The 26,040-nt window shown below is 37.9% G+C and overlaps 1 protein-coding gene across 1 annotated transcript in view; it reads left to right on the top strand.

The window, feature by feature from the left end:
- The window catches only part of LOC126425234 (DNA topoisomerase 2-like), a 154,221-nt gene that overhangs the window by 44,189 nt on the left and 83,992 nt on the right, over positions 1–26,040 (top strand). The window contains exons 13-15 of the mRNA XM_050088193.1: positions 4,407–4,637; positions 13,310–13,557; positions 23,541–23,772. Coding sequence (XP_049944150.1) covers positions 4,407–4,637; positions 13,310–13,557; positions 23,541–23,772 — 711 coding nt within the window. The remainder of the gene's footprint in view (positions 1–4,406; positions 4,638–13,309; positions 13,558–23,540; positions 23,773–26,040) is intronic.

Below are 26,040 nucleotides of genomic sequence, written 5' to 3'. Positions count from 1 at the left end.
CCCACGTGGAATGTTTCCTCCATTATATATATATATATCTCCCTTTATTAAAACCTAATAAGTATATTGTTCGTCATATTTACTAAATAGTTCATAGATGGTGTCAAACAGCGGTCAGATGCATGGTTATTGCAATTTGGCTATTCCGCTATAGATATAGAGGGTGCTAACCTCTTTCTTCCTTAAAGCCGATTTTCGTTGTAAATGTAAAACAACGAATATATGGAATTGCTGTTAATAATACTGTTTATGCATCTGACCTAACATATCATGGAAGTAGTTCTATTGGTTCAGAATTATACTCATCATACTCGAAATAGTATACGGCAAATGGTTGCTACATATTGGTAGGATACTCACTATCTGTAATATAAAGCTGTATTTACTGTTAACCAGACATTACTGTTTCAAAACTACAAAAAAGTTTCACAGAGGCTGCTACAACTAACAAAATTTTGTTGACATACTTAAATAGATCAATAAATCAATTTGTTTGTAGCTACAAACGTCCTCCTCTGGCTGCAATGGCAATAATGATAATGCTTAACAAAATACACCTAGATGTTAAAGTTGTTCTTTACAGTTGTGGCACGCACTGTCACTATTGCTGTTTATACAGAATGGCTGTCTTCTAGTGGTGGTCATTTACATCCATTGCTTTGGCTCCTTGGATTTTGTTAACCACAGTCTATGTAAAGTGTTTTCAATGCCCTTTGCGAGTTTATAAACAGTGCTTAACAAGACCGAAGGAGCTACAGTAGTCGGTGAGAGTGGGACTGAATATTTCAAAAGATGGCCACAGAACGTGAACTGTGTAAAAAACCACTTTACTGTTTTTTATGAAGTGCTTTTTGTGTTGCTATTATAGCACGAAGAAGTGGTTTGTACTTCGAAACATGTTGCTTTATTGAATAATTTAAGCAAGGCAACAAAAATTTGTGACCTAGTAGTAGTTTCTGAAAACCATTTTCCTCATTGTCTCCATAGTAATCTTTCCTTTATTGATAATAAAACACAAGCTTGCTAACTTTGAACTTTCTTGATGTCCTTTGTCAATAGTATGGTGTCACAATTTGGCTTTGGGGGAGAAATATCCAGAGGAAGTGCAATTTAATCTTGTATGTTTCGAGGTGTACACATCCCAGGAAATCTGGGAAAAATGGGGAGAATTTTTTCACCTGGGAAAAATTTGAAAATTTTTCAGAATTATGGAATTTTTCATCGTTTTGGTTTTCAGTTAATTTTTAAATTTTGTCTGATAAGAATTGATATTCTAACAAAGAGTTTTACTTTAGCCCATTATTGCAGAATAATCCTGCAGCAATAAAACATAAGAGAGAATTCTGGATATTTAACTGAATTGACAACCTTTAAGTGTGTGTGATTTATTATATAATTGAAATTCCAGTTTTTTAGTGCTTCTGTGAAGGACCTAAGTTTCTCATTGTCAGTTACCACACCATGGAGACATCTTGTCTAAGTCATTTTGTAATTTGTTTCGCTTTTCTGAAGAATTTAATGAATGTAAACAGTACCATCCACAAGCAATCTAATGAAGCTAGCTGCTTAGATTCTCTTTCAAACCATTTACAATAAAAAACCCTTTTTACACTTTCCAGTGGACTGACTTGAGAGTGTAAAATGAAAGAAAGTTTAAAATCCTAGAAAGCATAGGAAACCAAACAAGTGAAAATGAATAAATTAAAATTACTGTAATTCTCTTTGTTGTTTAAAATATGAAAGTAAAACAATATAAGTTTTGCCTATTTAATAAAAAGAATCTGAAGTAGTTGCATTTGTTTCTGTCTAACAGCAGTTTACTGCCCCAAAATGTTAATAGCTTCCATAGCGTCTCTACTTCTTGGCACAACTGGGTTTTGGTCATCATTTTACTCTTCCTCTTCACCACTCACCTTTCTTCCCTCCTTCAAAATGATTGGTACTGATGCTATCTACTGTTGGCACCTCTGAAGCGATGACTGAAACATCAACACTGACATATTCTTGAAATGTAGAGGGTATGCCTATCACAGAAAAATTTGTGGGCTCAAATCCATACGTTTCTGACTTCATAATGCATAGCATCCAAAAGTGATAGGGTCATGGAATTTGTTTCCATTCCATAATTGTGCATAAATTTGGCATTCTGGACAAGCATTTTTCTGTATATGCATTTAAATGAATGTAAGATTCCCTCATCTAATGGTTGAAGCTCACTTGTACAATTAGGAGGCAGGAGCACTAACATAACACTTCTGAGCTGCAGGTTGTCAGTGTGTGCTGGATGTCTGTCAAGTAGCTACAATATTTTCTTATTTTTTGCTCCCATTTTAGCATACAGTGCCTGAATGGTGGGTGTGAATATGGAACTGGTCATCTGTGCATTGCTGTTGGAACAAAGTTACTAAAGGAGGTACTTTCTAGGATCCATCAGCACTGACCATAACTGAAATGGTTATCCTCTGCTTTTTGCAGTTTCCCACTGTGGCATTTCTCACCTTTCAAACGTAAGATCTTAATTTGCAATATGTTATAAAAAGACCAGTTTTGTCAGTGTTTTCGATTATAATCCTTAGAGATTACAGTTCCTTTTTTTCCATTGGTCCACATTTCCTCTATCAACACTTACACTTTCAGTACAGAGCTGGTTTGCAAACAGTGTTAAAAGTTTTGAACTGACCAAGCTGACCATTTGATGCTGTGAAGGTGGTGGTCCTTAGTTTTGCAGCAAACTGAAGCACTTCTTCTCTCAGGATGTTGCCATCAAGTGGAATTCCCAACACTGTCATGTAAACAAACTGCTCCAATGAGTTTATCCAAACAATCATATGCTGATAGCTGATGGCTCAATGTCATGGAACCAGACTCTTGCATTGGCTTTGATGTCTGACACGATTTCTCACAATCATGTTCAAGGTAGAAGCAGAAAGTCCTAGGTCCTTAGCTAATTGAGCTCGTGCTCCAGCATGCAAATCTACATTGTAGAATTCACATTTTCTTCCACAGGAATATATTATATCCTGTCTTTCTAGTCATTTTACTTGCAGCCACTGATTAAAGTTACTGCAGAACATGACTTACAATAGTGTTCGTTTGGTTATTATTAGTGTTATGGTACTACCTTTTTGGAATCATTGTTAGAATTAGAGCCCCCTTGTTATTCTGAAAGAAGCAGTCACTACATGAAAAATGTAGACCATAAATTTTACGAACTATTGGTAATGAAGTTTAATCTAATGGCACATTTTGTTTTGGAATTCTTAATGAAATATGCAACAATCATTTTTATTTTTTAGCAACAAGGCCTCTTGTCTAGTTCTTTCCATGACATGTTGGCACGATTTGGAATATCTTCTGTCGACAGTCTTCTCAACAGTAATGACTAGCAGCAACCTTCATTTTGCTCATTGTACTGTTAAAACAGATTTAAATAAATTTCAGTTATCTATACAAACAAACACTGCTTTTGAAGATGGCTGTATGTTTAATGGGCTTTCACAATTTGTTATTTCTGTGTAAAATAATGCCAGTCTGTGCTAGATGTGCAGTCTTAGGTTGGTATGACTTGATGCCAGACATAAACATTTCTTCTCAATGTTCCACATGACAATTTCTGCCCTCTTTCTCACCAAAAACACTCCGGGCCAAGTAACCACTCAGCAGACTTCCAACCTTCCAAACCCTGTGAACCTATAATAAAGGCAACCATGACCCAACACATCGAGAATGTAAATCTTGCTTATCACTCTAATGCTACATTACATTATAAATAACTTTACTTGTCTGCATTTTCCACTTTGTTCCAAGGCTGACTTTGAACAGGAATACAATGTACTTTATCAAAAATCTTCGTGAAAAGAAATGTTACAGGTCATGGTAATGCTAAAGAAAAATTAAAATGTAGGAAATGTGTTGTTAAGTGTCCATATTACACCCTACTGTATTTAAGATGACGCAAACAGTAAATTGAAGGCTGTTGAAAACAAAAAGAACAAAGCACATCAGTTAACAGATGTTGTGGGTGGATTAAAAATAGTTCAAATGGCTCTGAGCACTATGGGACTTACCTGCTGTGGTCATCAGTCCCCTAGAACTTAGAACTACTTAAACCTAACTAACCTAAGGACATCACACACACATCCATGCCCGAGGCAGGATTCGAACCTGCGACTGTAGCGGTCACACGGCTCCAGACTGTAGCGCCTAGAACCACACGGCCACTCCAGTCGGCTGTGGCTGGATTACTGTGCATCAGTAATAAACATTTTAGTTGTTGAAGGGAGATTAATTGTTCTGTCGTGCTATTGATTACTCTTCTCACCTCTTTGGTCCATATATGTAGTGTTTTTAAAGTTCATAATATTTGCGTCTGTTTTCATGTAATAAAAATACCTTTTGTGTTGCAGGCCTTTAGTAAGAAGTGTGTTGAGCAACGGAAGGAATGGCTTACATCGTGGATGCAGGATTCGAAGAGGAGGAAGGAAATGGGTCTACCAGAACAATATCTCTATGAGAAAAACACACACAGTGTCAATTATGCAGACTTTGTCAATAAAGAACTTGTACTTTTCAGCAATTGTGACAATGAAAGATCTATTCCGTCCTTGGTTGATGGATTCAAACCTGGTCAGAGGAAGGTGAGATTCACATATCTTTCTACATATACACTAAAACTCCTCTTCAACAAATCACACAAATCGGTTGGGACCCAAATATTTTTCCCTTAAGTAGAGGTTTTGCTTAAATGTGGGTTTTGCCTAGGTACGTGGAAGGGGTGACCCAGAATCATAATTAAAGCATATTTAGATGATGTAAGAACTAGTTAATCACAAACTTACCATTAATTTGCTATGAATGTAAATATATATCACACTTTTTACAGAATATATTTTTTTTAAATCAAGAAGAGTTGTTTCCTCCTTCCAGCACACTGTAATGACAGAAACATCTGTGATTTTTTTTTCAATGCTTCTTGTCGAACAATGTTGTCTTTATCACAAACTATAGCCCTACAATCAGCTTTTGCAAAACAGTTTAACAGCGTGTAGTGAAACACAATTTCACACAGCAACAAACTTGTGCATGGCCTGTAAAATATCACGCATCATTATTTCTGTCTTCTCGAGTAATGTAATTGATTTCTTGATGACTGCCCCCTGTACTTGGCTTTAATGGAGTGTATTATGCCCAATGCCCAAGGCTGCAGATGTGTTGGGTAGTTCACATATGTATAAGCTTTCAGTCACAGCCTTCATAAGAGAGAGAAAAACACACACACACACACACACACACACACACACACACACACACACACACACACACACACCCGCGCGCGCACACACACACAGTCATTCACACAATCAAGCACATCTCGTGCACACACGACGAGATTCTTGTCAAAAATGCTGGAGTTGGCAGATGTGTGCATAAGGTGTGCTTGCTTGTGTTAGTGAATGTTATCTTTCTTTTTCTAACGAAGGCTGTGGCTGAAAGCTTGTGTATAAGTGTCTTTTAGCTGTATCTCTTTGCAACTTAATGTGTTAACTTAATGGTAGGTAGCATTTATCTTTTTCTGCATTGTCAACATTAATATTTCTCAGAAATATTTCATTTGGATGTACAGGATGTCGGTCAATTATAAGTAATATATTCCTAGTTGCTGCATGCATTTTGGCATCTAAATGCTGGAGAAATCTTGTTGAGATTTCTTTGATTGCATCTAGGCATTGCTGTTGTACTTGTAAGTAGAAGAAAGTGTCTTAATTTTCTTAAAACATGTGGGAGCTTTAAATTTCCCTATCATCAGTGGCAGCAGCTTCAGGCTCCAATTGCTATTTACACACAATAGTTTAATCATTCTGTCTTCCTTTCTTACCTCCGTGGTATTTTTTCCTCTTAACAGTGTAAGTTTTTTGCAGACAGTATAGCATAAAAACTGCTTGTTCATCTGTGTTAAGTGTCTCCGGTCTCATAACCCCGCATTGATCACAGCACTGTAGTATTTTTGCAGTGGTTTAGAGTTTGTGTTCACAACTGCACTCCCTTCACGTACTCTGAAATGAGAGATAGTGACTGTTTCTTAAAACAGTCTAACCACCCATTTGACACATTAAAATTTTGAATTCTGATCTTCAGGGAGCTTTGTCTTGTAGAATAGTTTAGCATACAAGAATGATGCCACTACTCATTCCTTGAAACCATTTTAACCCTCGAGCAGGTATGATGTATGAAGTGTACCAACTACAGATAAAACTGTTTTGCGTTGTTCCATCGTTTTTCACAATAACGAGCCCAGAGCTGTTCCTTCATTATTGCTTCAGCTAACAGTGATAAACTGTGTTGTCGTACATCCAAGTGAGTAGCAGTAATATAAAATAAATGGTGAGCTAAGTGAGAAATTTACATTACATGCAAGAAAATTATTCAGATTATGACCTATTACCACAATCCAACAACGAGGCAGGTGTCTTAGAGAAAATGAGTAATTGCATAAGTGGTTGGCTGGGATCTGGTGCAGTTGCACTGTTGACTCCTTAGTGGGTCATTACTGTTGTGTATAGTGCGTGCAGAATGTCACGGCCACTAGATGCGTAGACGGCAGGGCACTTGTGTATGCTCACATGTTCTGTAAATATTTAGTGGGCACCCTCCACTCCCACACTTCCATGGTGGCCATTCAAAAAGATCTGCTGTCACCTCTGACTTCGTTAGTATCTAAAAAGAATTTTGAAAAAATGGAGTTGTTTATTTTCACCTGGCTTGTTAACAGTTTGTAACTTCCAGAGAAGCATCACAAGTGGCGAATTTTGAGTAAAACCTACATAATTTCACCTCACTAACATGTTGTGGAGATGCAGTTGCAAAAGAATTCTGAAAAGTGGTTTATTAAGTTTAAGTGAGGAACAGAGGAAAAGTAGGGTCAGTAGCTCATGAAAAATCACATTTTCAGTACAAAAGAAGTGTGATGTCTTCACTTACGTTGTTCCAAAACCCATAGCAATTATTGTTTCACCTGCTATTGATGGCCCTTAAAAATTAGTCTTTCGTCGAAAAAGTCTGTTACTGTAATAACATGGTAGATAAGTCAGTTTTGTGTAATAACCAAATGACAAATGCTCTAAGCTATGCGTGCTGTTATTTGAAAAAATATCATTTCAATATATCAAACCATTTATGAAATATGAGGAATGTTGTGGATATTTCACTCTGGCTTTCACTGGCGCAGCACGATCACATATGTGTGATGTCAGGTCAGTTTTCTCAAAATAGGTGACAGGTAGACCTCCAGCCAAGTCTAAAGGAAAATTCAGTATGTTAACTAAATTTCATATGCTGCAACATATTGTGTAATACACACCAGATGCAAAATCATAGCGACCACTATTATTCATTACAAACTTTTCGAATTTTGCTTAGTATCTTACTTCCACATACATATAACAATGACCATTAACGAAATGATGGGCATGCCATTGTGAACCTGACACATAAAGAAACAAAGAAAGCAAAAAGGACTTTTTACCAAATAGTTTCAGTAAAATAGTTAGAGAGAGACTGCAGGGCGTGTGCCTCGGTTCTGTCATTGTTGACTGGCTGAAAGATTGACCTCCTCCTGTGAACAAATGAACGAACTTGCCCAACGCTTTTAATGAAAGTTGGACTCTGCACTTTGGCCACTGTATCCTGCGAACACTATATCGAAGTGTCGATGGCAACGGAGTGATATAATGAAAGTTCATTTCATTATTGTTTTACTAAACAGTGCTTTAGCTCATATAAGTTCATTTATTGGTATTTAATTAACATAAAACAGTGGTTTTTGCTCATACATATTTGCCTTGATAACACCCAGCCATTCTTCACATGTGTTCAAGCGGGTACGCGGTGTACTTTGTAAACAGCACACCTGCTAGAGGGTTAAAAGAACAGTTCCCACATCGCTGAATATTTGACATTCTTTCTTTTGCGACCAGAGGAACTGCTAGCTTCAGCATTTTAAAACTTCATTGTGTGGCATTCTCAAAAAACAATGAAGACAGTTCCAAATCATACCCTGTTTTCTTTTTTCCCCCCTTTGTCCAGAAGTTTTGTTTAGATTGTCTTGGACATTGTGGATGATTGTCAGCTTTTGCTCTATCAAAAGCTTCGTAGGTTTGCATACCTTAACTCCACAAAAGGATGAAGCTTACAAAGTCAGCTATATGACAACACGGTTCGCACTTTGTAACATGTTGACTGTGAAGTCAGATCACGTGAAGAGTATCATGGTAGGCAAAATGGAAATTCCTTTTAAATTCATTCAAAGCTTTTTCCGGTAGTACTACAATGGAATTCGATCTAGATATGTCGACTGAAAAATTAGATTACCATACACTGCCATCGCACAACATGAAGTACGGCCAGTGTGAAACTGAAATTAATCAGAAACTCACTTGGACATAATAGGAATTGGGCAAAAACTGGATTTTAATTTGCAGACTTGTGTTTATTCCTTAAAAGCGAGCATTTTCTTAAAGCATGTCTCAGTAAAAATGGGGTAGAATAACATTGTTCTTATGGGAGTTTTGGCAGAACCAATGGAAATATTTAAGTGGGATTTCCTAAGAAGTGAGTTTGTTAGTTTTGGGGGTTTTATAAATTTTTTTTGTGTCAGAATTACTATCAGAAGACTTCATATGCATATGGTATTTCTAAAAAGAAGAGTTGATGAAAGGAAGTTACTGTGTCAAAATTGGAAAAATAGTTGCTCAGTGTTACTTTCCACAACAGTTCTCCCATATTTTCATTATCAGTTCTGTTTTGTTTCACAGAATTATTCCCATCCAGTAAAGAAGCTTGGCTTACGATGCTTGTTGGCTGCTTTGCCTTTGCCGGTGTAAATTTTTATTGTTTTTTGCCATAGTATCCTTAATTTTAACCCATCTGTGCTCTACGAATTTGCCCTCAAAACTATCAGTATACTTTTATTCATTTTATCTGCAACACAGGTGCATCTGTTGTTTGTGTACCACAAAATCCGGGACTTACACTTTTCTACAGATTTCTTATCTGACATCTTCATTGTAGCCTGTTTATAGTGATCAAAATTCAGTAGTAGTTCTGATACCTTATTGAGGAATGTTGAATGTGGTTAGAGGCATTGTCTATTAAGAGATGAAATAAGCTTTTCAATAGGTAGTCCTTGGCTCACTAATGAAATGTTTATGCTCATTTCTTCTTGACAGCCGGTGATTCTCATGTGGTTTAACAATAATTAATTTCATCAGGAAGAGTTGTGTCAGTGTACAGTCATCCAGAAAAGTCAATATGCTATCATTTCCAGTTTGGATGTGGTGTGCTGGCAGTGCCTTCACATCTTTCGCTTTTTGTTGCCTCCTTTTCACAAGCTATCAAAAATGTGTTAGAAAAAGTACAGTTTAACTGGAAAAATAATCGCTTCTCTATTTTGGTACGAGGGTCAAAGTATTTTCATTCACCAGAAATGTTGTTTCTGTACGTCAGATTGTTTATAAATTTATAATGGTGTTATGACTTGGGTGACTCTCACTATAGATAAATATTTTATTATATCTGTGACAGTCTGTTTCCAATTGCCTTGTGAATGAAATGAAAACTGCTAATGCAATGTCAGGGTTGCCGCAAGTTCTGGAAATCAGGAAAATTTGAAGGGAAAAACACCGTAAATAGCAATTTTTTACCGAGGTGTCGTGCATCATTGGTGGGTGGGTGCTGCAGAGTGTGTGTGCCACTTCCCTACTCCCTCATTCCTGCTGCTTCTCCCCTTCCTACCATTCCCATCAGCTTGCTGTCAGTACTGCCACCATTTCTTGCTGCTAGCTTAGCAGCTGCTGACAAGAGGTTAGGAGACACGGGGAGTGGTTTGTTCAGATTGAGACCATTGACGCAACAGCTGAAAATGGCGGTCATGTGTGCACGAGTTGTGTGAGTGATTGTGTGAATGTGTATGTGCTTCCATTTTCCGAGAAAAGCTATGGCTGAAAATTTAGTTAAGAGTGTGATAGTTTTTTCTATGTGCCTGTCTGCAATTCAGCAATCATCTTTACTGCGAGTTGCTACTGGTCCTTGTTATAATTGATTTTCAGAGAATCTGAACAAGTTATTTATTGCACAGATTGATCACCGTGATCTCGTTTCATCAACATGCTGTTTGTGGCTTGTGAATAGCTGGCCATGCGAGTGGATTTCCACGACGGGCCAAAACTGCAGGCTGTTTCTGTGGGTATCTGTAATGGATGGGGCCTTCCGATCTGAAGCCATTCGTTTCCCACTAATGTGCAGGCTCTGCATGTTGGACCTAGTCTCACTGATCTACCCACAGGCCAGGTAAGTTTCTGTGTGGGGTATTGCAGCGGATTGTCATGGTTTATCCGTGGACCCAAGACTGCAGTACTCCTCAGCAGGTCAGAGACCATGGGCGATGGATTTCGGGATTTGTGACTGAGTGTGAGCAAGTTGTACATTGTGATGTTTTAGAGACATTTTATTTGTTTTAGTACATTTTGGCACTTCAAAAGTGTTTTGTTAGAAAGTATGGATGATATTTGAAGAAAATTCAGGTTCTGGTGGTTTGTATGGTATATACTCATATTTTTTCTTGAAAGAAAAATCGCACAATACCTGTAAAATAATAGATATAACACAGTGGATAATGACGGACAATAACGAACATAGTAGAACCAACATTTTATTGGCGGTCACCTACAGTGTTAGCTTACACAATTCTTCCCTGCCTTATACACTTCTTTCGAGAGACCTATTTTTTTTTCTGAGGTTTTCTGAAATCAGTGAAGATATTTAAAATCTGTCTTGTGATGCTAAGGAAATGTGTATTTTGTCACAAAGTGTGTTTAGTTTTATTGAAATAAAATAACTTCAGTGGTCTTAATGACACACACATGCCATTTGGCTTGCTTTCTCCATTTAAAAACAGTTGATTACAAAATATGTTGATGTTAGTACTTCAGGTTTTTGCTCAAATCAGGAAACACCATCTGCTTGCAAGTTTATTTTAGATATTTTCTAGTTTGCATTATTGTTTCTTGTGCCATAGCTGCAAAGACAGATGGTCAACTTATGTCTTAACTTATCCTTTGAGATCTCAAAATTTGTTGGGGAAATATCAGGAAATTTCACTTAGGGAAACTTGAGGCAACCCTGAATGTAAACTTCTGCTATGGCTGTGATAACCTCTATAATTGGTTTATAGAAGAGGAAAAAAAAAAGTCAATGAATTCAGAGTAGTGGAATAAGAACAGCTTTGAAGATAATGTGGCCTGGCATACTGCCACTGTAGGAAATACTTACTCCAAAATAGTAAAATACAGTTTTCCTTTCAGTTGCAGAAAGTTTTTGTGTGCTAATTTATGTTACTATTGTTTAGTTCCACAAAAAAATATTCAAATTACTGGTTTTGGCAAGTAGTCGCCATCTTCAGATGTGCTTAATCCACTGCAAAGCTTCATACAGATAGATATGAACAATATAGCAGGCTCTTTGAACCTCATTAAGTCATTTAACATTTAGACAAATAACTTTCCGTTAATTTACATCTATGTTCCCAATCTTTTTTGTTTAGCGGATTACCGGTTTTGGTCTTTAATGACCATCATCAGATCTGTTTCATAAAAACAAAGTCCTAATGTAATGCAGTACTTCATGATGTTCAAAGTGTCTAACTATATTCTTTACGTATCTGTGTGAAGGCTTTGAGTGGATTAAGCAAATCTGAAGAGGGCAAATACGTGCTGAAATGGTAGTGTAAATATTTTATGTATGTAAGTGATCATTATCTAATAATTATACAAACATTTACAAAGGTCACATATTTCTCATTGACAAATGTCAGTTTTAAAAAAAAGTTTTGATGTGCTACCCACTAGCAACATCTGATGTGAAGCACACTGATTACATTGTAACCAGGCGACTTTTGTACTACAAACTTAGTTTATAAAGTTCAGTAGTTGCAACTTGAATCATCGGAACAAAGAAAATGTTTGTTTCATTTTTTAATCAAAAATTAAAATATTCCCCCACCCCACCCTGTCAACCAGAAATGATGGAAAGAGGGTTGGGGGGGGGGGGGGGGGGAGATACTTCTTCAGAAATAGATGTGACTTAGCTTTACTTAAATTTACCTTTTTGGAGATGCAATGATTGATAAAAGTCCCATAATTGAATTCTCCCTTTCTCTCACAACCTGACAAGGCTTCACATGTACCTCGAAAATGGGCAACGTGGCAGGCATGTTCAGCTTGAGAAGGAAATGCCATTTGCTGATACTCTGCTACCGCTCTGCTCACTGAAATGTAGTTATTAAAAATTATTCATTTTTTGTCAGTGACAGCTCTGTAATAAATAACTCCTTTGGACCACACAGACATGAACATTTTTTTTTTTTTTTTTTTGGTTGTATAGTGCAAAGTGTGGGTAAAAACAGAAACCACACAAAATTTGACAGTTCTGAGAAACAAAATCATGTGTGTTTCTTGAAGATTCCCAGGTAGATAGAATTTTCCATCTTTTGGGTGTGCGTCTCGCACAGCAGTATTACTACTGATGTTTCGGCTGTTAATCATGCAGTCATCTTAGAGGCAAGTTGGTGACTAACTTAAAACCACGGTATATCGTAGTGTTATCACCGACTTGCCTCAATGATGGTTATTTGGTTCACAGCCGAAATATCGAAGAAGAAGAAGGAAGAAGAAGAAACATTGCTGTCCTGTGCAGATGCTAAAAAAGTAAAAAGGCATAAACAAGATAATATAGGGGATTGTATAATTTCACAGGGAAAGGAATAACCAAAGAGTGGGTAAAAAATATTTATATTTCTGCCACATTTGTCACAGGCAATCACAGCATTTTTGGGGTCTGTAAAACTCTTCAAAGTTTTTCTAAGTAGGTTGCGAATGTTAACAGTACTTTTTTTTCAGTAATTCAGTTGGTTAAGTCTTAAGACTAGATGACAATGATAAGAAAATCCAGTTTTCTTGAAATTGACTCTTGTTTTGAGGTTGGTACTGCCAAGAAACAAAATAAGTCAGAAAGGTGATTTTTCTGACTTTTGTGCATGTTTATAAAGACATTCACAAATTATAAACAAATGTATCCTGGTAATGAAAGCAATTCATCACTTCTCTCTCTCTCTCTCTCTCTCTCTCTCTCTCCCCCTCTCTCTCCCTCTGCAAAATGAGTCAGACACATTATTTTGTAGGATCACAGTTTGCTATGTGTTGAAAAACTTTTACTGTTGCAGTGTTAATTTATAATAATATGCACATCATTGTTATAGGTGCTGTTCACCTGCTTGAAACGAAATGACAAGAGGGAGGTGAAAGTTGCACAGTTGGCAGGCTCTGTGGCTGAACACTCAGCATACCACCATGGCGAACAGTCACTCATGTCGACGATTATCAACCTGGCTCAGAACTTTGTGGGTAGTAACAACATCAACTTGCTGCAGCCAATCGGTCAGTTTGGCACCCGTCTTAATGGTGGGAAGGACTCTGCCAGTCCAAGATACATATTCACCATGCTGAGGTGACTGTCATTTTATAACTGCAGAAGTATGCTTTTTTTGCTCTCATTCAGTGCTGAAAAGTTACTAGAATACGTCTTCATATGTCCTTTGTAATAACTTTTGAATGCCTCTCGGATTAGTTTTTGTTATATAACCTGCCTTTTAAGGCTGCTGTGCCAATTTGGAAATTAACTCCAAAATGTTGTGTACAATTCTCTAACTTCTTTTTTTGTGTGACTAGGTGATTTAAGACAACGTAAAATTAACACTTGTTGGTCTCCATTCCAGAAAAACGATTCATGTGCAGTGTGCATGTTTTTCCCCATTCTCAACCTCCAACTACTGCTGAGCTATAATTCTTATGGGATTGCATAGATGAATTATCAGTATTGTATAGTATGTGTATTCCACCCTTGTTGCAGTGACATGGATATTATAACATTGGCAGTGGTAGAAAACAGAAATAATCATATATATTAATTTTTTAACATAAGTTGTTCTTAAAATGGACTAAGAAGCATAAAATTATTTCTCCTAACCCCATACATGTAATTCTGAAAATAGGTAATTCTCAATATTTATATATGTCTATGGAGAGGGAGAGATTGATTTTGATTGAGACTTTACTTCAAGTCATAACTGGTACCTGAATTTTGGTTGCTGCCTCCTTAAATGATCAGCTTCTGCACCAGTTGATGTATTATAATTTGGAGGAAGTTATTGTTCTTAAAGATTTAAAGTACAACTCTGTTGGTTAATTTGCCGTATTGCGGATAGCTTTGAGCTCAAGTTTTTGTAGCTTATCATACCTAAGGGACCACTGTTGTAAGTAAATACGATCAAACAGCAATCTGCTTTTAGAAAAGGAGATTGCTTGGTACACTAACTTCCTTCAAACTACATGTCTTGCTACATCAAAATTAGTCAGTGGAGTTGTTCAGCACCATACTATTGTACAAGATCATAATCCAATTACTGTAATTAATAAATTGAGAGGTTGTTGCGTATTGAATGAAAAGTATAGAGAATGCATTTCCTTTCCTGCATTTTTGTGAACTTTGTACACCTAAAATTCTGTCGATTGATAGCCGGCGACGACAATGAAGTTCACCTCCTTTCCCAAAAATGAGATATTTCTATTCTTCACTTTCAGAAAATTTGTATACATAATGTTTGACAACTATTACACATACTTTACTCAGTGTTATCACTACAATAGCAATTTTCATTACATGTAACAATATGTTCTGAGCAACGGCCTAACAACACGCCCTCTTTCCACAAGATACATATTAAGTCTTTTTTTAATAAATCAATTTTTTTTAGTCCATACTCGATTCCCAACTACTATCGTTGTGGGGATTGCGTGCTGAAGTGTTTCTTGCTGTTCAGCTGCGCTTCACTTAAAGTACTTTTTGAATCACATACACATTTATAGTATTTACTTACATTACTTAGCTTCTCAGAATAAAATCAGGTACAAATTAGTTAAAAAGGACAATGAGGCTCACATAACATCACAACTTGCAAAATTTAAAACAAAAAATGTGGGTCACATGCAGTAGATGTGTCGTGCATGATTTTTCTCAATGACGGCTACTCTCTACATGCCTTACTATTGTCTATTCCACGCACTCAACATTTTTTGTTTTCAATTTTACAAGTATTGCAACAGCTGTTACAAATTGCAAACACAAATTTTCGGGGTACCTATTTGGTAGTTTGGAATCTGTATGGTGCTAGGAGAAATTTTCATACTTTCAGTCCATTTTATAAACATGTTATTAAAAGATTATTTAAATAATTATTTCCTGCTTCTTAGTGTTGTATGTGTGAAATTTTTCAATTGATTTTAAACATTCTGATAGATTACAACATAGGTATGAAATAAATTTAGTGTTTATTTCAGTTTTTCTTCACAAGAGTCATCCTATGTATATTCCACACAAAGATCATGGAGTTAAAAATGAGAGATGAGAGCTCGTGTGGAGACTTAGCAGCAATGTTTATCACAAAACATTTACATCTGGAACAGCAAAAGATAGGAATTTCAGTGAAGTACTCTCTGCCACACACCAGCCAACAGAACTAATATTGCATTGTCATCCAGTTCTGAGCTATGTGGAAACTTTAAAACCTCTAGCTCATTGGGAAATTAGATTAAAATAAACAGCAAAATTTGTCAAATGCAGTGCCCAATAAAAATGTGGCAAAAAGATCATTTCAACTTATCTTATTGTGATGTGTATGTTCAGGGGCAGCTAATTTGCTTTCATTGTTGTTGTTGTTGTTGTTGTGGTCTTCAGTCCTGAGACTGGTTTGATGCAGCTCTCCATGCTACTTTATCCTGTGCAAGCTTTTTCATCTCCCAGTACCTACTGCAACCTACATCCTTCTGAATCTGCTTAGTGTATTCATCTCTTGGTCTCCCCCTACGATTTTTACCCTCCACGCTGCCCTCCAATACTAAATTGGTGATCCCTTGATGCCTCAGAACATGTCCTACCAACCGATCCCTTCTTCTGGTCAAGTTGTGCCACAAACTTCTCTTCTCCCCAATCCTATTCAATACTTCCTCATTAGTTATGTGATCTACCCATCTAATCTTCAGCATTCTTCTGTAGCACCACATTTCGAAAGCTTCTATTCTCTTCTTGTCCAAACTATTTATCGTCCATGTTTCACTTCCATACATGGCTACACTCCATACAAATACTTTCAGAAATGACTTCCTGACACTTAAATCAATACTGGATGTTAACAAATTTCTCTTCTTCAGAAACGCTTTCCTTGCCATTGCCAGCCTACATTTTATATCCTCTCTACTTCGACCATCATCAGCTATTTTGCTCCCCAAATAGCAAAACTCCTTTACTACTTTAAGTGCCTCATTTCCTAATCTAATTCCCTCAGCATCACCCGACTTAATTAGACTACATTCCATTATCCTTGTTTTGCTTTTGTTGATGTTCATCTTATATCCTCCTTTCAAGACACTGTCCATTCCATTCAACTGCTCTTCCAAGCCCTTTGCTGTCTCTGACAGAATTACAATGTCATCGGCGAACCTCAAAGTTTTTATTTCTTCTCCATGAATTTTTCTTTTGTTTCCTTTACTGCTTGCTCAATATACAGATTGAACAACATCGGGGACAGACTACAACCCTGTCTTACTCCCTTCCCAACCACTGCTTCCCTTTCATGTCCCTCGACTCTTATAACTGCCATCTGGTTTCTGTACAAATTGCTTTCATATACTCCAAAAATGAGACCCACACTTGCTACAAAATGACTGAAATGCTTTCCTTAGTACCCGAAATAGATTATTACAAATGTTGTTGCTAAATCCATTAAGTCCACCACTCACCATATAAACTTGGCAAAATCTGGAAATAGTTGTATTGACAGCAAACACTGCTTTTAACAAGTCCATTACATTAACAACACTGTCTGTAACTTAACCAGAACTCGGAACAACTCCCTGCCACATTTGCTGCCAACAAACCACAAAAGACGAAGTATCAAAGATAACTTTCAAAGAATGTGACATAGATATTAAAATGTAAACTGTGATAATTTTAGTTGTATAGAAGGTGAAAATTCACATGTTATTTTACAATATGATTTGTATTAATAGTTACATTCTATTCTAACAACTTCTGTTTTAATTCAATATACGAATCCGTGAGTAACTTTTTGGAGTTTCTGTAACTGTTTTCTGAGTATATATATAAAATGCTCAAGCAAACTACAAATGGAACAAAGGAATGCTAATGACTGAAACTGATATGGATGCAACGAAATTTCGTGCAAAAATAGGTATTTTTTTTCATATTTGCACAAAAATGGTGCTTGTAATTTTAGTTGAGATAAAGGCTATTTATAGATGCAGTAAAGATTACAAAGCATAACCCTTGGGTTGTTACACCATGTTCATCCACATATGTTGTTTCACCCTCGTTTCTTTGTTCTTAAACCTTGTGTACATATTGTCACATTCCTGTTAATTTAGTGATCATCCTGAGAGCACGCGTGCGTGTGCATGCACGTGGTAACAGACATTAGGGTCAGTTGTAAAATGTAGTCTCTCATTAAATGCAGATTGGACCCCTCTAACCTACATGGTGTGTTACAGTAAGCAAAACTTACTACCTTAGAGATGTGCTGGGATTAATGAACACAGTGTAGTTTAGCAAGAAATGTCTGTGATCCATTTCCCTAACACAGCTGGAGGCAACTTGATTACCTCACGTCTTTTAAAAATGTCTCATAGCCCTTGTCCCTCCTGGTTTCCTCTCTGTCGTGAGCTCTAGCACTTATGCCCTGAACAATGCATAATAGTGTGATTGCGTAGGTTTAGAGGCTAACCATAGTAAGAATCATAAAATGTTAGGATGCCAACTAGTTTCGTTTTTTTGTTAATCTCAAAAATTAGTAAAAAGATTTCCAGAGCAATTATATCATTAATATTCACAACAGAATTACTGGTCATTAATCACCAGTTCCTGAGCACTGCAAAAATCACAGAAATGCTCCACACAATTGTAGAATCAACTTAAGATTGCACAAATAGGTTTTTCAAGGCAATTTTAACAATTAAGTCTGGCTGAAAGTAGAGTTGCAATTCACGTACTAGTTCATGTGTTGCCACCTTGAAAAAAAGATTGTAGACTGCCTTTGTTTAACACAGCATTGTACAATTAAGTCATATGAAACAGTTTTTCAAGAAACAATTCTGTCTTTACTCGAACAGTGGGCTTTCTTGGCTAACAGTGGGCTTTCTTGGCTAACAGTGGGCTTTCTTGGCTAACAGTGGGCTTTCTTGGCTAACGGTGGGCTTTCTTGGCTAACAACGGTGGGCTTTCTTGGCTAACAACGGTGGGCTTTCTTGGCTAACAACGGTGGGCTTTCTTGGCTAACAACGGTGGGCTTTCTTGGCTAACAACGGTGGGCTTTCTTGGCTAACAACGGTGGGCTTTCTTGGCTAACAACGGTGGGCTTTCTTGGCTAACAACGGTGGGCTTTCTTGGCTAACAACGGTGGGCTTTCTTGGCTAACAACGGTGGGCTTTCTTGGCTAACAACGGTGGGCTTTCTTGGCTAACAACGGTGGGCTTTCTTGGCTGGCTAACGGTGGGCTTTCTTGGCTGGCTAACGGTGGGCTGTCTTGGCTGGCTAAACGGTGGGCTATTTTAGCTGTTTGGTGCCTGTCCTCTCTGGACACACTTCATTGGTTCACCCTTTCCATCAGTGAGCAGTGACAGTAACTAAAATTTGTAATTAGCATTTTCTAATGAATTTAATGACATTGAAGTATTTATCCACATGTTCCGATTATAATTATCATCTACAGCATGGCTGTAGTGGTATGTTAATATAAATAAGATTCACTTGTTGGTGCCTATTGGGATAGGTGTATCCTCAGTCCCTTTGTCCCAGTAGAATATGGCTCTTGCTCCTCCAGCTGTTCTCACACTGTGAGACCGTCTGGCACATTGTTTGATGAATCTGCTTCATGATCCTACCTACTCACTACCACCCCATAGCAAAATTTTCTTATACTGTGCATAAAAATGTAGCAATAAAAATACATCCATTAAATTATTTAAATCACTTCATAGGTGGTCAAATATTTTTATGGCTGAATACCTCAATGCTTTTTGTGCTACGCTAATGCTGAGTGATGGTTAGTGTAAATCACTTCTCCTTTTAATATTGTTTATGAATGTTTCTGTGTTCAGACTGCAATAGATTGTTGACAAGAATCATACGGGAGCAAATCTATCGCTAGACTTTTGTCAGTATGCCCAGCTATTAAAAGTGCTGTCTAAAAGACATTTTGTGGAGGACACATTATCCTTAATACAATCTTCTATGCAGCAAACATCTTTCTTCAGTGACAGTTTACCCCAGAATACATTTACCTAAGTCATTAGTGAATGAAAATGGGAGAAGTCGACTTTTTGACATTTTCATCATGAAAATCTAATATTATTCACATTGCAGAAGAAGACCCTTACCTCTCACTAAAACTAAATCACTCCCCCCCCCCCCCCCCAAATGTCGTCTCATCTTCAAATAATGGAGCTTCAGGATAAATAAAAATTAAAATACTAGGAATTTTTCCTGTTTTAATAATGTATTTTATTATACATTTTAAAGGTGCCCCCTTCCCCCCCCCCCCCCCTCTATACCCATATGTGGAATTCACCAAAATAAGGTATTACACTCAAAGGATCATGTAAATTTTTACATAAATATTGCTGTCCCTCATTTTCTATTAGTTGTACTGGACAGGGGCTGACATAGCGCTGCTTTGGCAGGTTGAATATCTTCCTCATTCACAGAATGGATTCGGGTAAATGTGTGGGATGACGTGAAGCTTGCATTTCATTCTACCTCTCTGCCGTGGGAATCTGTACTCCAGAATGGTACTGCTGCCGAGTCCTTGTAAATTGCAACATATTTCATGAAATGTTTTGTGGGGAAACAATCAACATAAAAATGAACATTTGTGAGAAACTAGAATTTTGGTGAGCCGAGGCTTGAACCTGTATACGTATTGTGGGCAGTATGTAACGGATTGTATGTTTCCTTACATTCCATTCCCAGCAAAAAAATGCAGTGGAGCTTGATGGACATACAGTGCAACATACTTAGTTAGGTGAGAATATTTACAGAGCACATAGCAGGGCAGTGTCTGTATTTTATAGTATCTGTATAGTTTGATTCAGTGTTCCTTCGGACATACATACGTGTCCAAAGAAAGAGGCACTGCTGGTGTTAGACAGCTGTATTAAGTTATGAAATGCCTTTGCAAATTGCAAATACAGTTGTACAACACTATATGAGAATGTGTGCTTGACTGGGACTCTAACTAAATTTCCCACATTAGACGAGCGGCTGCCTTAACCACTGTGGCCATTTGAGCATACTTCCAGGACCAACCCAAGCTTCCGTATGTCCATATCCCCACGAATTTAGTCCAGATATTTACGTGAGTGGATTGATTCCAGTTTTGATTCATTGGTATTGTAGTCACAGCATGCCACATTCTTGTTTCATGAAGTGTTCAGTTTCAAATTTCTGAATATTTGAAGCTGATGGCAACTTTTGCACCACATTGAAATCTTCAGTATCTGGCTATAAATTAGTCTCTTCCCCCCCCCCCTCCCCCCCTCCCTCCTCACACCCCCAGACAATACAGAATACCCCACTGTACAAAACATAATCATCAAAATGTCTGAGGTCACTATTGATATTGGCTGATGAACCCTTGAACTTCATATTCTACACTATCAATCCAACACTCTTACCTGGAGAACATCTGACCTTGATTTTACCTTTGTCAATTTCCAGTATCTCTGTAAAAGTGACAAATGGATTAATAAGTCGCCATCGTGCTGTTTGTAACAAGGGGACCATAATTACAGACTTGTAATGGATCTTTCGTATGTTGAGATACATCACGTACCTGGAAAGTTAAATCTTTCAACCAAATGAGAGTAGAGCAGTAGTTGTGGTTCACTGCTACCACACTGGCTGTATAGATTCAAATTCCACATGAGAACTTGGCCCTCCCATCCCATTTTCCCGTCCTTAAATTTCCTTGTGTAGTATGTCGTGCAAAATTATTCAAAAATAGTCCTTTTGCCCTAGTGAACTTATTAATAAATCAATCATTACAGAAAACATTCTTCAATTAATGTGTGTTCCATTTTCTACAGAATAGATTACAGAATCATCTTACTTTCTCCTGCTGTGCTAGAACAGAATTCTGGATGGTGTTTGCCACAGAAGTAGCCAAACACACATTTGAGAAGCGCCACACACATTTAATGAAAGATGCTGCCTTGGATGCACACTGATTAGCCAGATGCACCAGATTGGTGCAGAATTAAAGAATATGTTTTTATGGGATGTTCCCTCAAAGTGATTTCTCTAAAAGTTTCAAGCAAGTCTGGAGCATTTTGAATTTTTTCATGAAACTTTTTAATTTGTGAATCAACTCGACTATTTTTTTTCTGAACGATCTGACCAAATTTCCCAGATGGTTCTTGCACACACAATAAAATGTAAGAGAATATCTTTCCTGATGTAGTTATAGTATGCTGTGCTATGAAGATATGGGTAATCTTGTTCAAATTAGTTTTTGCTCCTGTTCCACAAGGGATCCATTGCACATTGATTGGTACAGCCAGCTTGTTTGATCAGTATTAATTACATAATTGGGCATCAGTACTTTCGTCCCTATCTGGAAAGACACACTCTTTTTAAAGATATTCTGTACCACAAAATTGAAAGGGGGCAGGAGAGGAGGAGGAGGAGGAGGAGGAGGAGGACGATGACGACATAATACACTGGACTCCCTAAACCTGTACTGCCTATGTAGTAGCCATGAACCTTAGCTGCTGTGGTACTCTCACTTGGTCGAAACAAGTTAGCAATAAGCACATGCTTCTTGCATCTGCTTGCTTAGGTCTTGGAGAGAAATATGGGAGTTCTTTTGCATGACAGATGTTTCCTGTTTTTGCAATTGGTGCTTATTTGCATGGAGAACATTGTTCTGTGTGATATAACTCCTTGTTTCAGAATAAGTTCAAAGTTTCTGAAAGAGATGGATAGCAGTGAAATTGGGTGTAGTTTTGTGGATCACTTCTAGACCCTTCCTTTAGACGGGTGTGACCCATGTCCTCGTCCAAAAACTGGGCACAGGTTTCGTTTCATTAAGCTTAAAAGAGGAACAAACGAAATCAGAAATTCAGTATAGAGCCTGATTTTTTTTTTTTTTTCCAAGGATGGCCTTTGAGTTCCTGGAGCCTTGTTCAGTTTTAGAATTTTCAGTATTTTCTCAATGCAACTGAGATATATTCACTGGGATGCTATAATAAACTGAAACAGTTCGCCTGAACCTTACTTTATGAAGTAACATTAGAAAATGAAGTAAAGGACGCACATCATCCACTTTTGTCGGGGCACTAACTTTGGTGTGATGTAGCCTGTATGAATGACTAGAATTTCTTTGTGCTTTATGAGAGCTCTTTAGATAAGATCCTGTAGTATCAAAAACCTTTATGCACAGTCCTTTTGACAGCCAAAAGTATTTCACTTAACATTTTATATCGCTCTACACTTTTCTTGCACCTACTGTGCAGTAGTTGCTGTTTTTCTAGTAGGGTTTTTACAGATAGCATAGCATGGATACTCACTCACACAAACTGCTCTACAGGGCATACGTATTCAGATTTGTGATTCGAACCTTCCTCGAGATGAGACACTACTGTCTCTATGTGCATTACTGAACATGCAAATATTTCTACTTGGTTTTATATACTTTTGTTCTTCGGTAATCATTGTTACAAATGCCTCGTAGTTGCAACCTGATGAGGTCTGTTTGTTGCAATTAGATGCAATATATTTCCATCGTGAGTGGTCTTACGAGCTTATGATCGACATAGTTTTCAGAGAAGTTTGTTAGTGCTGTTTCACAGGAGATCTTTCCATTCCCTTATTTACAAAACTCACTGTCGCAGTTGCCAGTCGGTTGTTTGATGATAGAAGTCTCCTCCAGTGATGACATTGTGATTGAGGAACATATTTTTTATTGAGCTGAGAGTTTTTGGAAAGTTTTTGATTATGCCTGGGGGTGAATTTGATGATCGATAGGCCCACATAAATTTTTCCGCCCCACTACCTGCTCCACCTTATACTGAGTGTTGTCGAAAGGACCTCGCATTTTAATGAATTTGACTTTATTGTGGATGGCAACAAATGTACCACATCATTTCTCCTTTCGATGTACGTGTGTGATTTTCCTAAAAACCTCACTATCGCCTTTTGGGTTTCAGCCAGCTTTTGTAATTAAGATAATGTGAGCTCCACTACTTTAAAGGAATGCTTTACGCTCTGGGACTTCATTGCAAATACTTCAACAGTTGATGAATATAATTTTAGTCATATTGCTTACAATTCTTAAACTTCAGTTAGATTTTTGTGTGTTTCAGTCCACTGGCAAGACACATTTTTCACAAACATGATGATCCACTCTTAAAGCACAACACAGATGACAACCAAAGAATTGAACCAGTCTGGTACATACCAGTCATACCAATGATACTCGTTAATGGTGCCGATGGCATTGGAACGGGTTGGATGACAAAGATACCAAATTACAATCCCAGGGAAATAATTGACAATTTGAGGAGAATGATTGATGGTGAAGCCCCAAAACCTATGGTAAGTGTTATAGAGATAGGTGAGCTTTACATTAAATTTTTAGTCCTTGTTATGGAATAATTTGGGAAAAAAATTTGTCACTGGAATACATTAAAAATATTGATGAAGCATGTCGTTTGCCAGATTAAGTATAGTGTTGCAGGTCTTCTGTATGTACTTATTAGTGAATTCCTGTACTTGAGGTCAGACAGAATTTGCATTACTGCATAAGTGCTGTTGGGGGCATGTCCGATGTCAGTACGTCTCGTCTTGTTTAGTCATTCACAGAACTACGTGGAACATCACATTTCGTTTAGTAGTGGGATGCAATGCTGTTGGTTTTCTTTTTTACATTTGGTGTGTGTTGTATTTTTTAGATGATACAACTTTCTTCAATTCATCAGAATCCTAATGCCTAAGCAGTTTGCCCAAGGTGTAAAGGAAGTTAGAAGGTCGTGTGGCCTTCTGCACAAAAGGAGGCAGTCTGGTGATCTGTCATCACAAGCGTTTAAGAATGAATGGAAATCTTTTATTTTTTGAAGAAAAGCAAGAGTATTCTCAGAATCTAATACGCAACACCATTGTGTTTGGTCACACCAAATTTGCCAGAGAATGACATTGCAACAGAATGCAAAAAAATTAATGATTTGATGATGAAAGAGCAAAAATTTACACTAATCTACATATTTATATGGGATTCATTGTTACGTACATGTACATCAAAAAGCATTTAGACTGGCCGATGTATGCCTATCTCCGTCACCTTGGGCCACCATTTTGTGGAGATGTCAAGCTGCTCCCAATATCACCTTGTCTTCCTCCATCAGAAACCAGCAGAGGTGGCTCGGGCGATAACCCTCTCTTCTCTGAAATGTGTGCGCTACAGTGGCCGCCTTTACTATGAGGGAGCTAGGTCAGGCTCTCAATTCATCCAGATCCTCTGCCCCAGGGCCAGACTATGTTAACATTCAGACGTTGCAGCACCTTTCTCTTCTGGCCAAGCACTTTCTGCTCAATATGTAAAACCGAATTTGGGTAGAGGTTACAATTCCTAGATGCTGGTGTGAAGCCACTGTCATATCCATACCTAAGTCCAGTAAGGACAAACACCATCCTTCTAGCTAGCGCTCCATTTCTCTCACCAGCTGTGCCTGCAAGGTGATGAAATGTATGGTTCATGCCTGACTGGTATGGTGCTAGTCTCGCAATTTACTAACCACTGTACAGTGTGGATTTTGAGCATGCCATTCTGCAGTTGACCATCCCGTCACTTTTTCCACCCATGTTGTGACTCGTTTTTTGTGCAAATCCCAGATCGTGGCCATGGTTTTCAATTTGGAGAAAGCTATGATGCTTGCTGGATAACTGGTATCTTCTGTACTCTTTTTACACGTGGGGCTTCCGTGGCTGCCTGCCCAGTTTCCTTCAGGAATTTTTAAAACACTGAGTTTTCAAGGTTTGTATGGGTTCTGCCTTGTCTGACACCTTTATCGAGGAAAACGGTGCGTCTCAGGGTTCCGTCCTGAGAGTCGTCTTTGCTATTGCCATTAACCCTATAATGGCCTGTCTCCCACCAGGAATCTCTGGCTCCCAGTTTGTTCATGATTTTGTCATCTACTGCAGTTCTCCATGGACTTCTCTCATTGAAAAGCATCTGCAGCAATGTCTCTATTATCTTCACTCGTGAAGCATCAACAGTGGCTTTTGTTTTTCCACTGACAAAACAATTTGTATGAATTTCTGGTGGTGCAATTGATTTCTTCCGCGTTCATGTCTTGGGTATGTTGCTCTTCCATTTGTTGATACTACAAAATTCCTGGGCTCCTGTTCGTAGGAAATTCTCTTGGTCCTCCCACGTGTCTTACCTGGCAGCCCACTGTATGCTGTCACTCAATGTCCCGTGTGTCATCTATGGTACTTCCTTGGGTGCAGATCGAACCACCCTCTTCCATTTTACCGGTCCCTTGTCTTTTCAAAACTAGACTATGCGTGCTTTGTTTATGCATCTGCACATCTGTCCCTCTTATGCCGTCTCAATACTATCCACATTGTGGTGCCCATTTGGCTACTGGCAACTTTTACACTAGCCCAGTTAAGAGTCTGTATGCAGAAGCTGCCGAACTACCACTGTCCTACCGCTGTGATTCTCTCCTCGGCAGATATGCATGCTGTTTGTCATGCGTGGCCGCTCATCCTATGCCCACTTCTATGATTTCTTTCATTGCCAGTATGGGGCACGTCCCTCTTCTGTTACCTCCTGGAGTTTGCTTTTGGCTCTTGCGCCGGCAA

The sequence above is a fragment of the Schistocerca serialis genome, chromosome 10 (assembly GCF_023864345.2).
Source record: "Schistocerca serialis cubense isolate TAMUIC-IGC-003099 chromosome 10, iqSchSeri2.2, whole genome shotgun sequence".
NCBI lineage: Eukaryota > Metazoa > Arthropoda > Insecta > Orthoptera > Acrididae > Schistocerca > Schistocerca serialis.
This window is presented reverse-complemented; position numbering and strand designations above follow the sequence as displayed.